This window comes from Rhinolophus ferrumequinum, chromosome 5 (genome assembly GCF_004115265.2).
Source record: "Rhinolophus ferrumequinum isolate MPI-CBG mRhiFer1 chromosome 5, mRhiFer1_v1.p, whole genome shotgun sequence".
NCBI lineage: Eukaryota > Metazoa > Chordata > Mammalia > Chiroptera > Rhinolophidae > Rhinolophus > Rhinolophus ferrumequinum.
This window is the reverse complement of record NC_046288.1, coordinates 85382398-85400478: the sequence shown is the minus strand read 5'-3', so window position 1 is coordinate 85400478 and position 18081 is coordinate 85382398. Positions and strand designations below refer to the sequence as shown.

At 57.1% G+C, this 18081-nt stretch overlaps 1 protein-coding gene across 2 annotated transcripts in view; it reads right to left on the bottom strand.

Moving 5' to 3' along the window:
• The window catches only part of SH3TC1 (SH3 domain and tetratricopeptide repeats 1), a 44848-nt gene that overhangs the window by 9730 nt on the left and 17037 nt on the right, over positions 1-18081 (bottom strand). For both annotated transcript variants that reach the window (XM_033106654.1, XM_033106653.1), the window contains exons 3-12: positions 16367-16441; positions 14661-14788; positions 13177-13282; positions 12240-12386; positions 11362-11572; positions 10452-10528; positions 9447-9642; positions 6196-6329; positions 5407-5448; positions 1947-3611 (exon numbers count right to left, since the gene is read on the bottom strand). In XM_033106654.1, the coding sequence (XP_032962545.1) occupies positions 1947-3611; positions 5407-5448; positions 6196-6329; positions 9447-9642; positions 10452-10528; positions 11362-11572; positions 12240-12386; positions 13177-13282; positions 14661-14788; positions 16367-16441 (2781 nt within the window). The remainder of the gene's footprint in view (positions 1-1946; positions 3612-5406; positions 5449-6195; positions 6330-9446; positions 9643-10451; positions 10529-11361; positions 11573-12239; positions 12387-13176; positions 13283-14660; positions 14789-16366; positions 16442-18081) is intronic.

Here is an 18081-nt window from a genome sequence, read left to right as displayed (position 1 = left end):
TACAGAACACCCCCCAACAGCACCAGAACACACATTCCTCAGGGCCCATGGAACATTCTGCTGGACAGAACAGAGGCTGGGTCATGAAACAATTCGCAAATGTAAGAGGACTGAAATCACAGAGTCTGTTTTCCAGCTACAGTGGAATGAAATCAGAAATCGACAACACAAGGAAGTTTGCGAAGTTTACAAATATGTGGAAATTAACAACATACTCCTAAATAACCAGGGGGCCAAAGAAGAAATTGCAATGGAAACCAAGAAATATTTTGAGATGAGTGGAAATAAAAGCATGACATCCCAACTTGTGTGGGATGCGGCAAAAGCAGTGTGCAGAGGGTCTTTATAGCTGTAAATGTCTACATTTAAAAAGAAGACTATTTCAAATAAAAAACCTCAAACTTCTACTTCAAAAAGCTAGAAAAAGAGGAGTTAACTGGACCCAAAGCAAACAAAAGGAAGGAAAAATAAGATTCGGCAGTGATGATTAAAAACAGACAATCAAAATAATCAATAGAGAAAAATCAATAAAACCAAATGATTTTTTTCTTTTTTTGGGACAAGATTAACAAAACTGACAAATCTTGAGCTAGACTGACCGAGGGAAAGAGAGAGAAGATGCCCATTTCTAAAATCAGGAGTGAAGATGGGCATTAATCATAATCATGGATGCTGATCTTATAGAAATAAAAGGATTATACTATGAACCAGATAACGTAGAGAAAATGGACAAATGCCTAGAAAGGCACAAACTACTGAAACAGCCTAAAAAGTGCCCCAGAGCAGGCACTGGGTGACCCTGGGTATCACCCCAGCCTTTTGTCACCTCGCTGTTCAGTATGGAATGGGGACAACATGACCCCCTAGGACCCCCAGCTCGACATCCCCAAGTCTGAATCCCTGAGCGTCCTGGGGAGGGGCCTCACAGGAGGTTTGAGACAGGCCCATGGGGACCACTGATGAGTATTCATTGCCAACATTTGCCTGAGGCCACAGGGCAGGTCTGGGGACCCAGCTCTTGGTTCTTCCTGGAGGTCCAGAGGCCCCTTGCCAGCCTTGGTGAGTTTCCTACATCCCTCAGTGGCTCCCCAGTGCTCTCGGGGAAAATGCCAAACCATAGCCTGTGTTCCCCAGCACTTGCCCAGGCCCCCAACCGAGGTTTCCACCACCCACCAGCCAACCCACCGGAACTTTGCACCTCCCTGCATGGCCCAGCTCACTCACCTTCTGCCAGTCCCTCTCCCAGTGCTTGGCTAAACCTCAGCCCTCAGGTCCCAGACTGAACAGACATCCCTGATTCACAAGTCAGGACCAGGAGTCGACCATCACCGCCCTGTGCACCCCTTTGCTGGCTCTTGTGACCTGGACATCTGTTCCCTGTAATTGGCAGCCAGCCCCAGCGAGGACCACTCAAGTCCCATTTGTAGGTAGAGTCCCGCATAGAGCTTGCTCTAACAACAAGCTGCTGTTGAATGAAGCTAACTGCTCCTTGGCCCTGGGGAACCACCCACCACCTGGGAGTCCTCTGGTGTGCAGGGCTGTCGGGATGCCGAGGGGAGAGCAGCCGCTAAGGTACTCCGTGTTAGAGTCTATGTGGCTCCTTCAGCTCAGCCGCCCCTGCCCGACCTAGGCTACATCCCGGATGACCCACCACGTGTTTGACCATGACTGTGGAGATGCCCAGGCTATAGGGCTTTCAGTGCTCAAAGCAGGACATGCCAGGCAGACCGGGATGAACTGGTCACCCTGTTTATGTCTGGGCTAGCATGGGAACACCCTCCAGCACCTGGGAACAGCTGCTGGTTTCCACCACTCTGTTGCCAGTGTGGAAAAACCACCGCCCACCTGTGCTCGCAAACCCCAGGCGTGCTCTGAACAGAGATGAAAACATGTTCTTTCCAGGAAGCCAGTGTGGGGCCGGCGCTGGGACAGGGCGTGGCACTTACTCTCTAAGTGGTCCGTCTCCACGGCGACCAGAAAAGCCCACTGGTAGTAGCACTTGGCCTGCTGGGTGAGGGCCTTGCGGGTGTATAGGTGACCCAGCTGCAGGAGCACCTGGGTGAAATCCTGGCCGCACTCCCTGCTGGGCAGCCTAGAGAAGAGCTTCACGGCCTCCAGGAGGTAGTGCTGGGCCAGGCCGCTGGCACCGGCCTGCAGGCACAGAGTCCCAAAGTTGGCCCGGACCACCGCCTGGTTCTGGAGGTGGCCCAGGTCCCTGGCCACTCGCAGGGCACGGTAGTAGCCCTCGGCCGCCTGTCGGGTCCTGCCTGTCCTCTTCAGGGCAATGGCCATCATATTTGCGATCACGCCCTCTTGGTCCACACTGGCCACTGCTGCGTCCAGGACAGACTCCAGGATGTCCAGGGCCACCGGGCTCTGCCCATGAAGCACGTGCAACCAGGCCAGGGCCACCAGGTAGTCCACGACCAGGCGGCCACCGGTCTCGGCACTGGCTTCCACTGCCTGCATCATGAAGGAGATGGCCATGCCGTGCTGCCCGTGGTGGCTGTGCAGCTGGGCCAGGCTGGCACAGAGGGGGCCACGCAGGGCCTGCCCTGTGCCTGGGGCCAGGGGGGCCAGTGCCTGCCTAAGGTAGGGAGCGACCTGGGAAGGGGGACGGTGGGGCTGAGGGGCGTTCCGCAGGACCAGGTCCACGCTCCTGAGCAAGCTGGCCAGCGAGCCCCGGGTCTGCAGCAAGGACACCCTGATGCAGCTCAGTGCCAGGTGGGGCAGGCACTTCTGGCTGTACACGTGCGCCAGCAGCAGGTAGCAGTCTGCGGGCCACAGGGCGTGCGGGGACCCCAAGGCCCTGTGCAGCAGCAACAGCCTCTCCAGGAAAGGCAGTGCCTCCTCGGGCTGCTTGAGGCGGATGTGGTGCTTGGCCAGCAGGAAGCAAGCGCGGGCTTCAGCCTGCGGGCTCTGGCCGCCAACGACCCTCTGCAGAGCGAGCCTCAGGAGCTCTGCGTCCCCCTCGGTGCTGCAGACTTGGCCGGGCGTCCCCAGGAGCAGGGCGAAGGCTTTGGGCACCACCTGCCCGCACTTCTCCCTGTTCTTCTGCTTCAGGTAGATGGTGGCCAGGTTGGCATACAGGGCCACCACCAGGAAGAGGTCGCCAAAGTGGCCCCTCAGGGCTCCCAGGCCTTCCTCAAAGTACACCCGGGCCTGGGACAGCTTGAGCTTCCGCACGCACAGCCGCCCCAGGACGAAGCAGAGCCTGGCCAGGGCCACAGGAAGGCTAGCTCTCTTGGCCACACCCCGGGCCTGTGCCAGGCGCCCGGCCAGCTCGTCCTCATCGGCGAAGCCACAGAACATGGCACTCAGCCCTGGTGGGGAGAGGTCGTATAGGCTGCGGAAGCAGGACTTGTACTCGGGAGCGTCCAGGAGCAGCAGCAGGGAGTGCAGGGCCTGGGGGTCAGACCAGTCGTCCTCAGCATCCAGGCAGAAGGAGGGCTCCTCGGCACCCGGCGAGCTCGTGCCACTGGACACTGCGTGGAGGCCCCAGGACACTGGCTCCTCAGGGCAGCCGTGACAGGGCTTGCATTGTTCTAGAACATTCTTCACCTTCTGCAGGGTCTCACGTGGCTCTGAGTGCAGGCCAGGCAAAGGCATGTCTGCAAGTCACCAAAACCCCCAGATGGATTAGAGTCTGATCCGAGTCCAGGCCGGGGCAGGGACGTCCCCCCCGAGGCCCTGCGTCCCTGTGGCAGCACTTGGCAGACACTACCTTCCCAAGGGCCGCCTGAGCGTCTGAGGGTAAGTGGGACGCCCGGCACCCAGAAACCAGTGTAAACTCCGTAATTAGGACCTCGGGGGACACAGCTCCATTCAGCCAAGTCACCGAGAGGCCCTCCTTTGCTCATTCCTTCTCGTTTGAACTCAGTTTCAGGAGACTAGTGCCCTAGCTCCGTGATCACTCAGAGGTCCCTTTCCCTTTAGAAAGCATCAACGCCACTTAATGGGATGTCCATTCGCTGTGATTTTGTCAGCTCTCGGGACCTCCAGTGAGGTGTAGGCGTCCCCATGACATGGTCGAGAGCCAGTCAGAGGAAGAGATGAGCATGAGCCCAAAAGCCACCCCCAGAACTGACAAAACCAGCCGCAGTGGAGGAAGTGACGTGTCCAGTTGCCCAGCTCTAGCATGGAACCATTTCCAACAGGAAACAGCGGGATTGGCTCCCAGACCCCTGGGCTCCACTTCACCTTGGCTGATTTGAGAATTTGAGGCCCATGGCTACTAAAGGGTTAAAAAAAAAAGAAGAAAGGACAGGGAGCTGGGGAGTCTGGAGACATCCCAGAGGCCCACAACTGCCTGCTTGTGGACTATTGGCTTTGGAAGGATCAGAACCCAAGGGTTTGTCCAGCGCTTAAGAGCAAACAAGTTCCATTTCCTGTTGGGAAAACATGGGCTTAAAGGGGAATTTATTTGAAAGGAAAAAACCCAGCATCTAAAGACTGTTCTGTTTGGAATTAATATGTAAAAAATGTTCAAAACTAACTGTCTCCTTATAAGTCTGTAAAGTCTAGGAATAAAGAAAAATTAAATCTGGTTTAGTGGCAAATGTCTGACTTGACTACACATTAGATTAGCTAAGAAAACGCTGTCCTCCAGGCGTGTGCTCCCAGCTGTTATCCAGCCCCCCTCCCCCACCGCCCTGGGCAGCCTTTGCTCCCAGGGACTGGCAGGGTGTGACACCCCCCTCCTCAGGGAAGGCAAGCCTGCAGAGTTCTTCCCTGTCGTCACCCCGCAGAGGCTCCGGAGGAGGATGGCCCTGGAACAGCCCGGGGGGGCCGGGGGAAGGGGGCTGGCCTCCGCACTGACACCCCAAAGCAACACTTCTGTGTTGATGCTTAGATAGGTCCCATCCCCAGGGAATCTCAAAGGGTACTCAGGCATTCACGTCCGTCCGCAGGACCTGCCTGATGCAGACCCTCTGTGGGTAGAGAGATGGAGGAGCAGAGGGGGCGCGGGTATCCCTCGACCAGCCCTGCTGGGAAAGGAGCAGACCCCCAAGGACTTCTCCAAAATAAGGCTCTAAATTCAGCACCCTTTTTATTCTTCAAAGCAGAGCACAGGGTGAATTTCAGCTGCTCTAGGTTATGTGAGAAGAACCGAGGACCAGGCATGGGCTGGGGCGAAGGAGGGCGTGCTCCACCTTCACTGGGGACAGAGCGGGGGTCTGGCATGATCACTGGGAACCTGCTGCTGCCGGGGAGGGGAGCTTCACCTCCATCGCTCCAGCCTCCCCTCCAGGGCAGGACACCCACCCACCAGCACTCCCCCACGGAGGAGCGGGGTCTGTGCCCAGCACCCATGGGTGGCCAGCTCTGTGGCCTCTGCCTGGCATCACCCCCCCAAAGCCCAGGTCCATGACCACAGAAGCCCTGTGCTGTGTGGGAAGAACCCACCTTTTTTTTCCTGTGGTTCAATCTCAGCTTCTTCTAGTCTGTCTGAAAAGGGAGAGAAGAGAAGCATCAGCCTGCGGCCAGCGCCCTCTGGGCCATGTCCGGGGACAGTAGTGACACCAGGAGGGTAACATTCCTGACTCCAGTGCCCGTTAGGGGCAGTGGGGAGTGGGGGTGCGGCCTGAGAAACCTCATCTTCCAGGGTCTTCCCCACCCCCACCTGCACCCCCACCCCTGCAAGGCTCCATCCTCTCACGAGAAACGCGAGAAAGGTCGAGGCTGTGGCTTCTGCTGCCGCCCCTCTGGAGATGAGGGCAGCTTCCCAGTGAAGGAAACCCTTGACCCCATCGGCTCTCCCAGGGAGCAGGGTAGCAGATCTGGTGTGACTCCTGCTCCTCTGTGCACTCCTACCGCTCATTCCCTCAGTCCCTTAAAATGGGCTGACACCAACAGCTCGCTGGGTTGCCACAGAAATCAAATGAGAAAAAGAGCTGTCAAAAGACATGAAAAGTGTAAAGTGCTGCCGACTGTGATAACACTGAGAATCCTGGGAAGTTATGCGGCATCAGACAAAAGGGCCCCTCCACCCCGAATGAGACGTCCCAAGGTGGCTTCCTAAGAAAGAGAAGAAAACCATCTCTTTTTGTCATGGTTGAGGACACACGACACACTTCCTTCAACGGCGCTTGGCACTGCAGCCTCAGAGAAATCCCTTCCAAGTACAGGAGCGGAGAGGTGAAATGGGAACAGCGTTGTCTCAGGAGAACCCCCCCCAGCAGCACCCACACCCACCCAAGCTGTACACCGTGTAGATGTCTGCGCCGGATATCCTTCTCAGTAACTGTCTGGCGTCCTCCTCAGAAAAGCACCCTTCCTTGCTGAAGAAAGATCTTTCTTCCTCATTGAGAAATATCACATTTTCCAACCTGGAGAAAATCAAGTGCTTCATTGAAGATCACATGGTTCCAAAGTAAACTTTGCGCCGTCAGACCACTTTCTACTCCCTCACTTGACAGGCAGTCCCTGTGCACCTACTGTGTGCCCAGCAGTGAAGACACTGATAACAAATAAAAGCAAAATAGACCCTGCCTTCAAGGGTGCCTTGTCTGGTCAGAAGCAGACGCCCAGGAGCAGAAAAGGCTGTGGCAGATGCAGCAGGCCACGGCAGCCTGGGAAGAGGAGCTCCTGGGCAGCCTTCAAAGCCCCACCTCAAATGTCCCTTCCCCTGTGAGGCCGGTCATGACAGCTGCAGGCAGAATTGATCCCTCCACACAATAAGCTCCTGAGATTTCTTGTACGAGCTCCACGGTGCTCCCACAGTGCCCAGCACAAACACTGTCAAGTAAGGGAGACGAAAAACAGGAGGGAGGGAGGGAGGGAGGGAGGGAAGGCAGAAAGGGGCCATTTTGCTTATAGGACTAAATTAGCATCATACTATGAAACTCTGAAATGTGCTGTGAAACTTGGGGCTGTTTTGAGATGTTAAAGAAAAACTTAGAGTAGCTTGTGGGACATTCAACCAAACAACATGCCTGCATTCTTCAAAAATGTCACTGCCATAAAAGATGAGAAAGACTGAGGAAATGTTTCGGATGAAGGAGAGAAGACTAAAGGGACAGGACAACGGGTAACGTGTAGTCTGAAATCTTCTTTGGCTATAGAGGGCAGTAACAGGAAAACTGGCAAAATCTGAATAAGTTCTGTGGATAATATTACAGAATTGTATCAGTGTCGACTTCCTGATATTGACAATCGTACTGTGGTTAGCAAGCAGAAGGAGTTTGGGAAAACACTGCCTTAATTTAGGAGTAAAGTGAAAACACTGACTGACTTACATCATGTTTGCAACATATTCTCAGAGAGCTTAGGGGAAAAAACTAGAAGTAAAACAGAAAAAAGGAGAAAGCAGATGCCGTAACCAGGGAGAATTTGGGCAATCTGGGTGAAGGCTGTGCAGGAAATGTATGCTCTTGTTGCAGCTTTTCTCTAAGTCTGAAATTATGTCAGAATAAATTAGAAGGAAAAAAAGAATAGCCACCAGGCTGTTCATTAAACAAAGAATAAAAAGCCAGGGCCTGGAATAGGAAAGATGTTCAGGAAATGTTTGTTGAATGAATGAGGGAAGTCATTAGGGCTTCTCCTGCCGTCAACAGGACCAATGGCCCCTTCCAGGTTAAGAGAGAGGAACAGACTAGCTCAGCCCCCTGACTCTTCCAGCTCAGGCCCTTGGTAAGTTCAGGACCTATTTAAGTCACATGGCCCCTCGCCATCTGTCGAGAAATTGTGGTCTCCACGAAGACAGTGGCAGGGATCTAGACCACAGGCCCCCAAACTGTGTTCCCCAGAATACCAGCTGATAGAGCTGTGTGAGAAAAGGATTGAGGAGTTCAAGTCAGCGTGACAAACATATCTCGACAGGAAGAAAACAGTTTCAGACTTCTCGGTGCTTTCCTTGCACCGGGAGGCCTGCAGGCTGCCCACCAGGGCACAGGGAGGGCCCATCCCCACTCATGTGAGCACATCGAGGTTTGTAACGGAGTGCCAGGAGGGAACACATTTTGGGAAACGCAGGTCTAGCAGCCACACTTAACATCCAGGCCCAACCAGCTTCAAACTGCTGCTGCCAAATAAGTGACAGAGGCACCAAAGCAGCCAGACACTTACATCAGGGAACAAGGACTGGCAGGACCCGTCACGACGCCAAAGTGGCCTCTGGGCTCTGGTCTGGGAGGTGGTGGTCTGTCGTAGCGCCAGACCAGAATGAGATGGGATGTCGGGGGCGGGGGTGGCGGGGGGGCCTTGTGGACAAACATCTCGTCTGGGAGAGGGGAGGCCTGGCGGACGGGGACAAGCCCAGAGCCCAGGACCCAGTAAAGGGTCCTTTCCACGCCACACTGTCTGGCGTCCTTGACCGAAGTCTTAAAAATGAAAGGTCAACTCAAGGGGAAGAGAATTCCACCACGGGGTGGACGTGGCTGTGTCGCTCACCACTCTCCTAGAACCCCCCGTCCCCTGCTGTCCAGGGCTGGGCAGTGGGGACACGCAGGTGACCAGGCAGTCCTCGCTCAGGATTCCTAGGGGGGCGGGGGCAGACACATCCACCAAGGGGCCAGGGGGCTCACACAGGGAGAGGAGCTCGGCCAGGACGAGCATCCTCAGGGATGAGCCACTGGAGAGGGGCCTTAGGAACCAGTGAGGGCCCCCAGGAAATCGTGAGGTCGGGATGGACGGAGCGACACCCAGGGTCATTCTAGAAGGGACAAGCCAACAGCATAGATGGACTCAGGGTGAGCTGATGGCGAATGGTGGTGTTTGAAACGGGGGGTCACTAGGTCCTGGGTCATGGGGGGGCCTTGAAGGCCAGTCCCAGAAGCTTCGAATGGTTTCATGAAGGGCAGTGGCGTGGTGCACAGAATGGAATAGAGTCCCCAAAGTCCATGTCCTCCGAAAGTAACCTTCTTTGGAAAGAGGGTCTTTTCAGATATAATCAAGTTCAGGGTTCTGAGATGGGGCGCTCATTGTGGATTATTCAGTGGGGTCCTTAAATAGACAGAGGGGAAGAAAGCCACGTGAAGATGGAGGCAGACAGGAGGCGTGCGGCCACGAGGAAGGCCTGGAGCCCCCGGAAGCCGCAAGAGGCCGGAGGCTCCTCCCCGGGGCCTCCAGAGGAGCCGGCCCTGCTGACACCTGGAGCTGTGAGAAGCCCCTGGTTTGAGGGGCTCTGTTCCCCCAGGACGCTAGTGCACACAGACAACTGTGCACTTCAGAGAACGACCCCTGGCAGCACCAGGAGGAATGACAGGAGGGGCCCAGATAGGAAGTCGATGTTGGGCCTGGGGACAAGGGGATGGCAGCCTGGGCTAGGTCCAGGCCTGGGGACAGAGCTGGGAGCAGACTCCGCCATGACCAGCGGGGGTGGGACGGGGCTGGCAGCGCTGTGCAGGACAAAGTCCAGGTTTGTCACCTGGGAAGCAGGTAGATAGCAGCAGGGTTCCCACGGGGGTGGGGGCGGGCTCAGGGAGGGGTGGCGCCTCAGCACTCACTCAGACGCGTGGCCCTGCACACTGACGAGACTCGTCTGCACAAACCCGACCTGGCCCGAGGCCATGTGCCGGCCCAGGAACCAGGGCAGGCCGGGCACCTGGGCCCCGAGTATCTCGATGAGGTCGCCGCTTTGGAAGGTCAGCTCTTCAGGCCCGGAGCCCTGGTAGTCTGCCACTGCCGAAGCCAGGCCCACGGCTATGGGAAAGAGGGCACACGGTCAGTGCTGGGGGCGGGCCCGAGGGGGGCAGACACCACCCTCAGCAGGCACACGAGGTCCCGCTGTGGACCCATCTAACACCTGTCAGGGATTGCAGTGACGCTCAGTCACCGCACGTGAGGGGCTGGACATTCACGCAGTCCTCAGAGGGGGTGCTTTAGCCCTACGCTGAGGGTGAGAAACTGAGGCCCAGAGACCTCAATTATCTCGGCCCACGGCTGTTGGCCTCCGAGGCTGGGCTCTTTCCTCCGTCCCACCCCGACGAGGCCAGGCCAGGCCAGGGACCCTGCAGGGTGTGTGCCGCTCTGAACATGGGTCCCTCCGATCCCTGCTCCCCTGGGGCCTCATGTTCATGTCACAAGGACACAAGGCCACCCCAATACTAGCCAGTCTGGGGCAGAGAAAACAGCGCTCGACAGGGAGCCCTCCGTTAGTGCACAGGGCCATTTCAGCCACAGCCCGGCCCAGCGCAGCCCAGCGCCCCCCGAGTGTTTAATGTGGTTCCAGAAAGAGAGAACAGACGAGCGTGCTGGTGAATGGTCTGTGGAAGCTACACTTTAAGGGCAGTAACCAGGAGCCGGACCCGGCCTAGCTGTGCTGTGTGAGTTTGCACCAGCCAACAGACCTCTCTGAGGACAGTCATCACCCTGTGACCTAGAGAGGATTCTAGCTTCATCTGGTGGCTTGGGGAGGATTCAGGGCTAGGGCAGAAGCTTCCAGAACACTGGCGCCCGCCCCTCCTCACCCACCTCCTTCCCCAGGGAAAAAAGACAATGGAAACATTTACCCATCAGCTGGATGTCCGGCGTCCTAGGTCTATCTGTAGAGTCATCAAAGGGGTCCCAGGGAGCCCTAAGAGCCCATCTGGAGTGGGGAGAGGGAGGTCTTTGCTGCAGGATTTCAGTTTTGGGGCAGACTGAAACTGTGCGGAGTCTGGATGAGTCAGCAGCCCCTGGTGACCCATGTGGATCCCACCACACACACACACACACACACACACACACACACACACACACACACACACCTGTCCAGGTGTGGGACCTTCCGGCCTGGGCGTGGCACTGCCTCCAGGTAGCCCCATGCCCCCCAGCCCAGCTGCCTCCTATCCTTTCTCATGCTCATGTTCCTGGGGAGAGAAGCTGAGCCATAGCCTGTTATTTCAAGGACACTGAACATCTGGAGATCCAGTTTCTCTCTTTGTCTTGGCTGCCAGGAAGCTCCAAGCCAAGCGTATGCCTCACATTCAGCAAGGGAGCAGGAGCTTACATGTTCCCTGCCCTGGTTTCCCCCAGGCTCTCTGCCTTGGTCAATATTCCTTCAGATTCCCCTGTGTTTCCTTACTACAAGCTCCCTCAAAAGGTCTTCATGAGCTGGGATATGAAGAGCTCCATGCAGCACGTGCAGGTGCCCTTGTATCCCAGCACAGCCCTTCTGGGAAATGGCAGTGTCCTGTCACACAGGTGGCAGCCCTGAGGCCCAGCTGCTGGACTGGCTTGCCAAGGTCACACGTGGGGAGCAGCAGAAAGGATCGTGGCTGGGTCTGCCTGGCTCACACTGCTTTTAGTCTCCCCACCCCCAGCACACACACACACACCCCACCCCTGCCCATGGACGGCCCAGGGCCCAGGGCCCAGGGCCCAGAGGCATCTCCGAGAGGCCTGACGGCAGGAAGCAGTGAAACAAAGGCCGGTACCTACTGATGAAACGGAATCAAAGTTTCTGGAGTGGCTACCGCTGCCAACTCCTTGGAGGATGTGCTGAGGTGGTGGGCCGAAAAGTCCACTGCTGGGGTTGCCTCTCCCTGGGGACCCCCTGAAGCCCGCCTCAGGGGCTGGGGGCCCCTCTCTGCACCCCAGGGAACAGTTGTTGCTCGCACATGGTGGTCAGCACACAGGACAAAGAAAGGCCCTTCAAAGTGACAAAGGGTGGTCATTCACGGCGGCTGGACACAGGGGGCCCACCCTTCCCCTCCAGGATACACGTGTGAAGGCAGCACCTGTAGGAGCCCCCCAGCCCCCAGCTCTACATACAGAGGTGTCTGGACTTGGGCTGGGGTCCCAGCTTTGCCCAGGCTTGCCCTGGGAGCCTGGCTTGGACAGACTCTTGGGGCCTCAGTTTCCCCTTCTGTACAGAGGGGCCAGACGTGTGATCCCAAGGGCCCTTCCTGCTGGGACCACCATTGGTGAGTCTAACCACAACTGGCCACCTCTCTTCCTCTCTGTGGCCAGGGTAGGACAGACAGCTTCTTGTTCCATTAGCTGCAGACTTAGAGACTCATTGTGAGGCCACCGTGGCCTTCAAAGCAACAGCTGAGTCAGGAACACAGGGTGGCAGGTTGCACTCGCAAAACTCCTTTTCTGTTCTTTCTGTGGGAGCTGACCATGGCCTTACAAGGAAGTGACGGAGCCTGGGCCCACCACTGTCAGCGTCACCTGCATACCCCTCCCTGCCTGAAGCCCCCTCTGGTCTCCACGTGCATGCCCGAGCCTCCAGAGCTCTCCCGCTGGCTGTGGCCCGGGCGTCCCCAGCACAGCATGGAGCTGGCCCATGTCACCGTCACCCACGTAGCAGTCACCTTCCTGGATGAGGAGGCTCTCATGTGTCAGCCTCAAGGCCTCCTCATCCACGTGGACTTGGATGGCCGTCTCCTCGTCCTCAGCCGGTGACAGCAGCCAGAAGGCCTGGTCCACAAGCAGGTTTTCCAGACAATGATGAGTGAAGCCTGGGGAGCCAGACAGACCCTGGTCACCAGCGGACCTCAGAAGACGGCAGGGAAGCCCTCATGGCCCCAGGGTGACCAAGCCCTGCACTGACTAGGCCCAGGGAGACACCCCGCCCTGCCTTTGGGGACCACATCCTGGGCGGGCCACCAGTCTGACTGTCTGAGCTGCAAGTGGCCCAGCTGTGACCGGGCACAACTTATTTGACTTCCCTGTGCCTCGGAAAGGTTGGACGAGGACAAGTTACTTCTTCTGGGACCCTCAGTCTTCTCATCTATGAAATGGGACGAGAGTGTCTAATACTATCACATATGCTGGTTGTGGGAGTGACACAGGCCCTTCTCAAGGTTTGCAAGAAATTGTCATTTTCCAACATCCTCAGCCCTCAAACCAGGGGTGGGGGAGCAAGTTTCCCCAGGAGACGCAGTCAGACCCTGCAAATGCCTCCCCAAAGAATGGGGAATGTTCTAGAAAGAAAGCACTGGGGTCGAGGTTGAAATAACAGTTTCCTGGTCTGTGCTCGGCCAGGCTGAGCTTAGCTTCCCTCCGTTCTGGTCCAGCAAAGTTAGGCGGCACAGCGTTGGAACAAATTTGGAAACAGCCAACTAACATGGCAGCACAGATGGTGTGTGCCTGCAGCTCCACCCACCACAGCGTCCTCTTGGGGACAGGTGAGAGGCCATCATGAACTAGCCTACTCTAAAGCCCGATTTATAACATAAATGCTTGGTGTGTGACAAGTGTCCTGCTAGAGGAGTCCTCGTAACCGGTTCTGGCAGGGCACAGCTTTACCAAGAGCGTGGTAGGTGGAAAACTTCCAGATTTCTTCGAAAGTCTTAAAGGTCACCACAATCCTGTCCTGGTCACTGTGGATAGACAGCAGCCTGGCCGATAACTCCTTACGGGGAAGAAGCAGAAATCAGAAACCATCCCAGGGGCTCGAGGCATCTGACCATCAGGGCACAGAGCCACACCACAGGAGCATTCTGCAGAAGTGACCCTGCAGGGGCGCAAGCACACCGCGGACTCCTTGGAGGCCCGGGCTTTCCTCTCCTGCTCTCTCAAGCCAGCTGTGGCTCCCCAGGGCCTGCGCCACAACCTGCTCCTTCCCGGCGCCTGTGGGACCTTCACGCTCTGGACTTACACCCTCAGCAACTCCCTCCCCCGACGGCTCCACCAGCCTCCATCCCTCCCCACCAGCCAGCGACACTCAGACAGGAGGTTCTCTCCTGTTCAGGCCGCGTTCTCAGCCCTGCTCAGCCCAGACCGGCCACCCCGGCCCCACCTGCAGCATTTCCAGTTCTAACTCCCCCACCCCCTCTCTGACCTCCATCCCATAATCACTCCTGGTGGGCGTGACGGGGCGTTAAAGCAACACCAGCTAACACGGACAGTCACAACTACTTACAACTCAGTGTGTGTGTGTGTGTGTGTGTGTGTGTGTGTGTGTGTGTGTGTGTGTCAGGGAAGGGGTCGTATTCGTCTCCATTGGATAGACCCTCCACGTGGCACAGCCGGGAGTCAGCCCAGAGTCTGCAGGCTTAACCACGCCACTCTCACCTGGTGTCATAGGGGCAGCCCCACTGCTGAGCACCTGGGGTGCTTGGGGGTGCTATTCTGTTTGCAGGATCCTCACATCAGCTTCCTGGGCCACAATTCTAAGCATCCCTCGATGTGTGGCTGAGGAAGCCGGGTTCACAGAGGCCAAGGGGCATCGGCCAACGTCAGGCTAGGCTGACTGCAAGGTCAGATGGTGGCCACCCAGCCCTAAACCCCAGGACCTCTGTGGCCTGGCCCAGGCCTCTCCCCCACCATCCTCCTTCCACACCGCTGTCGTGCCCCATTGTGCGGAGGTCAACAGGGGGCTGCCCCATCAAAATCAAAGAATAAGGTTGACTCCCACCAGCCCTTTTTATACCCAAAGAAACGTTAGAAATCCTAGCAGGACGAATGGGACGGGGACGCACTGGGGACATGGCAGCCCAGGCTGCTGGGCCTGCAGGAAATGATCTGATGGGTGGTCCCTGGGGCCAGACAGCCAGGAGAGCAGACAGGACAGGTCACAGCGCCACCATGAGGCGAGGTCAGGGATAGCCTCCCCTTCCCACGGCCTTGGGGGCTGGGAGGCCTGGACTTCTGGACCCTCGTCTCCTGGGGCCACCAGCTCTGCACCTGGCAGTCCTCCTCTGTCCTGTTCTCAGTCACGGACTCCTGCACCTGCGCTCACCCAGGTTCCTTCCACCCAGGCCCTCAGCCCCCAGAGGAACCAGACTCACCCCCAGAGCGCGGGCCACCTCCCAGCTGTCGTTCTCCAGCAGGCGAAGCCGGTCCCGCAGGGCCTGCTGCAGGTGGGGGTCCGGCAGCCTGCTCTTCCTCCGCACAGCCAGCAGCTGCAAGGTCAGGTCTGGAGGGCAGAGCAAGGTCGGGCAGTGGGCCTGGTCTAGGACAGGCGTCCTGTGGGCCTGGCCACCCCGTGAGGCCCAGCTCACCCAGTCATGGGAGCCGGGGTCAATCCCCACGTCAGGCACCTACGCGCACCTCACACAGCGGCTGTGCCCGAGCCCCACTTTCTTTGGTTGTAAATGCATTGCAAGCTGCCTACATCCCACAGAGTGATGGGAAGTAGACCCCTGTGACAGCCCCGGGACAGGACGGCACTGAGTGAGCTTCCAGCAAATGTCTTGAGTCACCAAGACGTCCAGCCCCGACCTCTCCCACCACCCCCACTCCAGCCAGGGGCACCTGACCTCCGGCAGACACTCCCAGAACCCTCAATCCCACCCCAAAACCGCCTCCTCTCCCTGACTTTGCCATCTCCAAAAGGGCGCCAGCCCAGCCCTGCTCAGGCCCCCACACGTCCCTCCATCACACACGTGGGTCCATGGGAACCTCATCGGTTCCCCCTGCAATACCAGGCCTGCTGGGCTGCCCTTAGATTCAAATCCCAGCTCCCATGCCACCCCCACCCCCACCCCCACCCCCTTAAAAGGCCACCACAACACAAGAATCCCCAGAAAAGGGGCTGTTCCAAGGGAGATGGGTGGTGTGGAGGAATAGAAAGGGAAGGAGGTGGAGAGGGAGAGCGAGATTCCCCCGCACTTTGCATACCCATTGCTGTATTGCACCTGCCTTAGAATTTTCTAGCAGGGGACCCTGGAGCAAACAAAACCCCTGCCCTCCTGTGGGGCAGGGCCAGCGGCAGAACTTCTGGAGACTTCTGGATCTGGGGTCAGGCCTAGCATTTCACAGCCTGTTCTACTATGTCACCCCCCCTGCTAATGTAAGAGGGTGGGGTGGCGTTTTCAAACCCAAAGTCATCTGCCCTGTTGCTTAACTTGTCCCGATCCTGGCTGACCACAGGCGGCACCGAGCACCTGACAGGAAAGTGGGGGGACAGGCGGATGTTGGGGCAAAGGTGAAACGCCAGCAACACTGAGGTCTCCGTGCCCCCACTGCTGGGGCTCAGGAGTGGGGTCTCCAGCGGAAGGCGCTTCTTACTGCCCCCAAGGCCAGGACCACCCTCGCTGCCCAGGGTTGCCCGCCATCCATGCTCTGCAGAAATCTGCCCACCTCCTCAGAGCCCCCTCCCCAGAAACTGGCCCTTGGAGGCCTCTTCTGTGGGCCCTTCCCGTCCTCTGCGCTACCCACTCCACAGAGGGCTCTTTGATCTAATTCTTACCACATCCTACTGCTGACCCCTCCCTTTCCCTTGCATGCGGCCTCTGGGGCCAGGTCCAACTTTCTGAGCAGATGCAAACACAGAGTCCAGAGAAGTCCTTTGCAAATGCAGGTGAACCCAGCCTTCCGCCTACCTACTTCCGGAAATGCAGAGTCCTGGGACCTACCCCAGACTGGAAGAATCAGAACCTGGGTGTCTGCATTTAACAAATCCTTTCCCAACCCCCATGGAGGGAAGGGGGGCACCCAGGGATCCCACATTCATGTCCCCAGTCCAGCGTTAACCCTGCCCGAGGATGCCTACCTGTGGGGTACGCGCCCATCTGGCCGGGAGGGGTCCCAGAGGCCCGCCGAGACGTGCCAGGGGGCAGAGCAGCACCTGTAACAGAGCAGGTCTGTGTGTTTACGATAACAACAGGCAGCTCGCAGCTACACAGGCACCAACCCCCCAGATGTTTCTGGAACAAAAGAGGTGTGTCCACATCCCCGCAAGCCACCGTGCACTCACGACCTCCCATTCCTCCAGTGTCACAAAAGCCCAGCGAGGGTGGGAGGTGTGTGAGTTTTCTTTTGTGCTGTCACACACTACCCCAAGCTTAGTGGCTTCTGAAAACAACACAGTATATTATTTTGCTGTTCTGGAGTTTGAAAAGGGTCTCGCTGGCTAAAATCAAGGTGTCGGCAGGGCTGGTTCCTTCTAGAGGCTCCAGGAAAGACTTGATTCCCTTGCCTTTCCATCTTCCAGCAGCACCTGCATTCCTTGGCTGATGGCCCTACCTCTATTTTTAAAGCTGGGAGCCCAGCATCTCTGATTTCCCTCTGACTCTGACCCCAGGGTAATCTCCCCATGTCAAGATCCATAACTTAATCCCATCTGCAAAGTCTTTGCCACAGGAGGTAATGTATGTGTGCACGGGGTCTGGGGATTAGGATGTGAATATCTTTGGAGGCCATGATTCTGTAGACCATAGAGGGGAGGGGACAGCCCAGGAGGAACTCGGGGTCTGGAGAAGACAGAGCTGCGTCCTGATCTGGCTGCACTAGCCACTTGCTGGGGACGACACGTGCTTTGTGAGGCTGGTGGAGTGAGCTCACAGCCTGGCAAGGATTAGTGACATACCCCCAAGTTCAGGGTCAGAGAACGGGTTCTTAAACACTGATAGGCCGCTCAGTCCTCCGCTTTCACCCCTCTCCCCTGCAGCCTCCATCCTGGAGGCCAGCTCCCAGTTTGCATCTGAACCAGGGCACCTCGTCTCTGCCCTGCTCAGTTTGTTCATCTGTAAAATGGGATGATCAATCAGGGCCTTGGGGCCAAGGGGAGTCTGATTGGGAAATGCCTATGGTTCCGGCAGAGGGTCTCCATCACCTCCAGACATCCTGCTCGGAGGCATGCGCACAGTGCTACCACATCGGCCTTGGACCTGGCAACACAATGGTGCTCATGCCTGCTCTCCTCCCAGCAGGGTCTGCCGGCCACCGATGGTATACCAGCCCCACGCCGGCTCGTTGCCTGAGAGGTCAGAGCCCATATCCGCGCCTCGCTTTCTCTGTGTCCCCAGGCCCGTCCTAGAGCCAGGCATTCAGCAGGGACTCAGAAATGCCTGTACAATCCCAAAAAGCATATAGCGCCCAGATCTTGGCTCTAAGCACCCTCCTCCTATTCAGAAGCCTGGGCTCCGTGGAGAAACGGCCAAGTTTGGGGACTGGGATAAGTGCCAGATGAGCATCTTGTGGTCCCAGAAAGCCCGACGTGCTCACAGAATGATGGGGACATGTCAAAAGACCAAAGCCGGGCCAATTTGAACACAAAATAATGATGTCAACTAATACAATCCAGAGAGTAAACTACAGATGGATGTGCCCACAGTAAAATCAATAAATGACTAATGGGGGAGGGGCGGGGACTGCTCTTCTTTACAGTAGAAAGCCAGGTGATAAATGTAGAGGAACAAAGCGTAAGAAAGTCACTTAGCAACCATCATAATTATTGTTTCCGTCAAAAACCAGGCATCGATGATA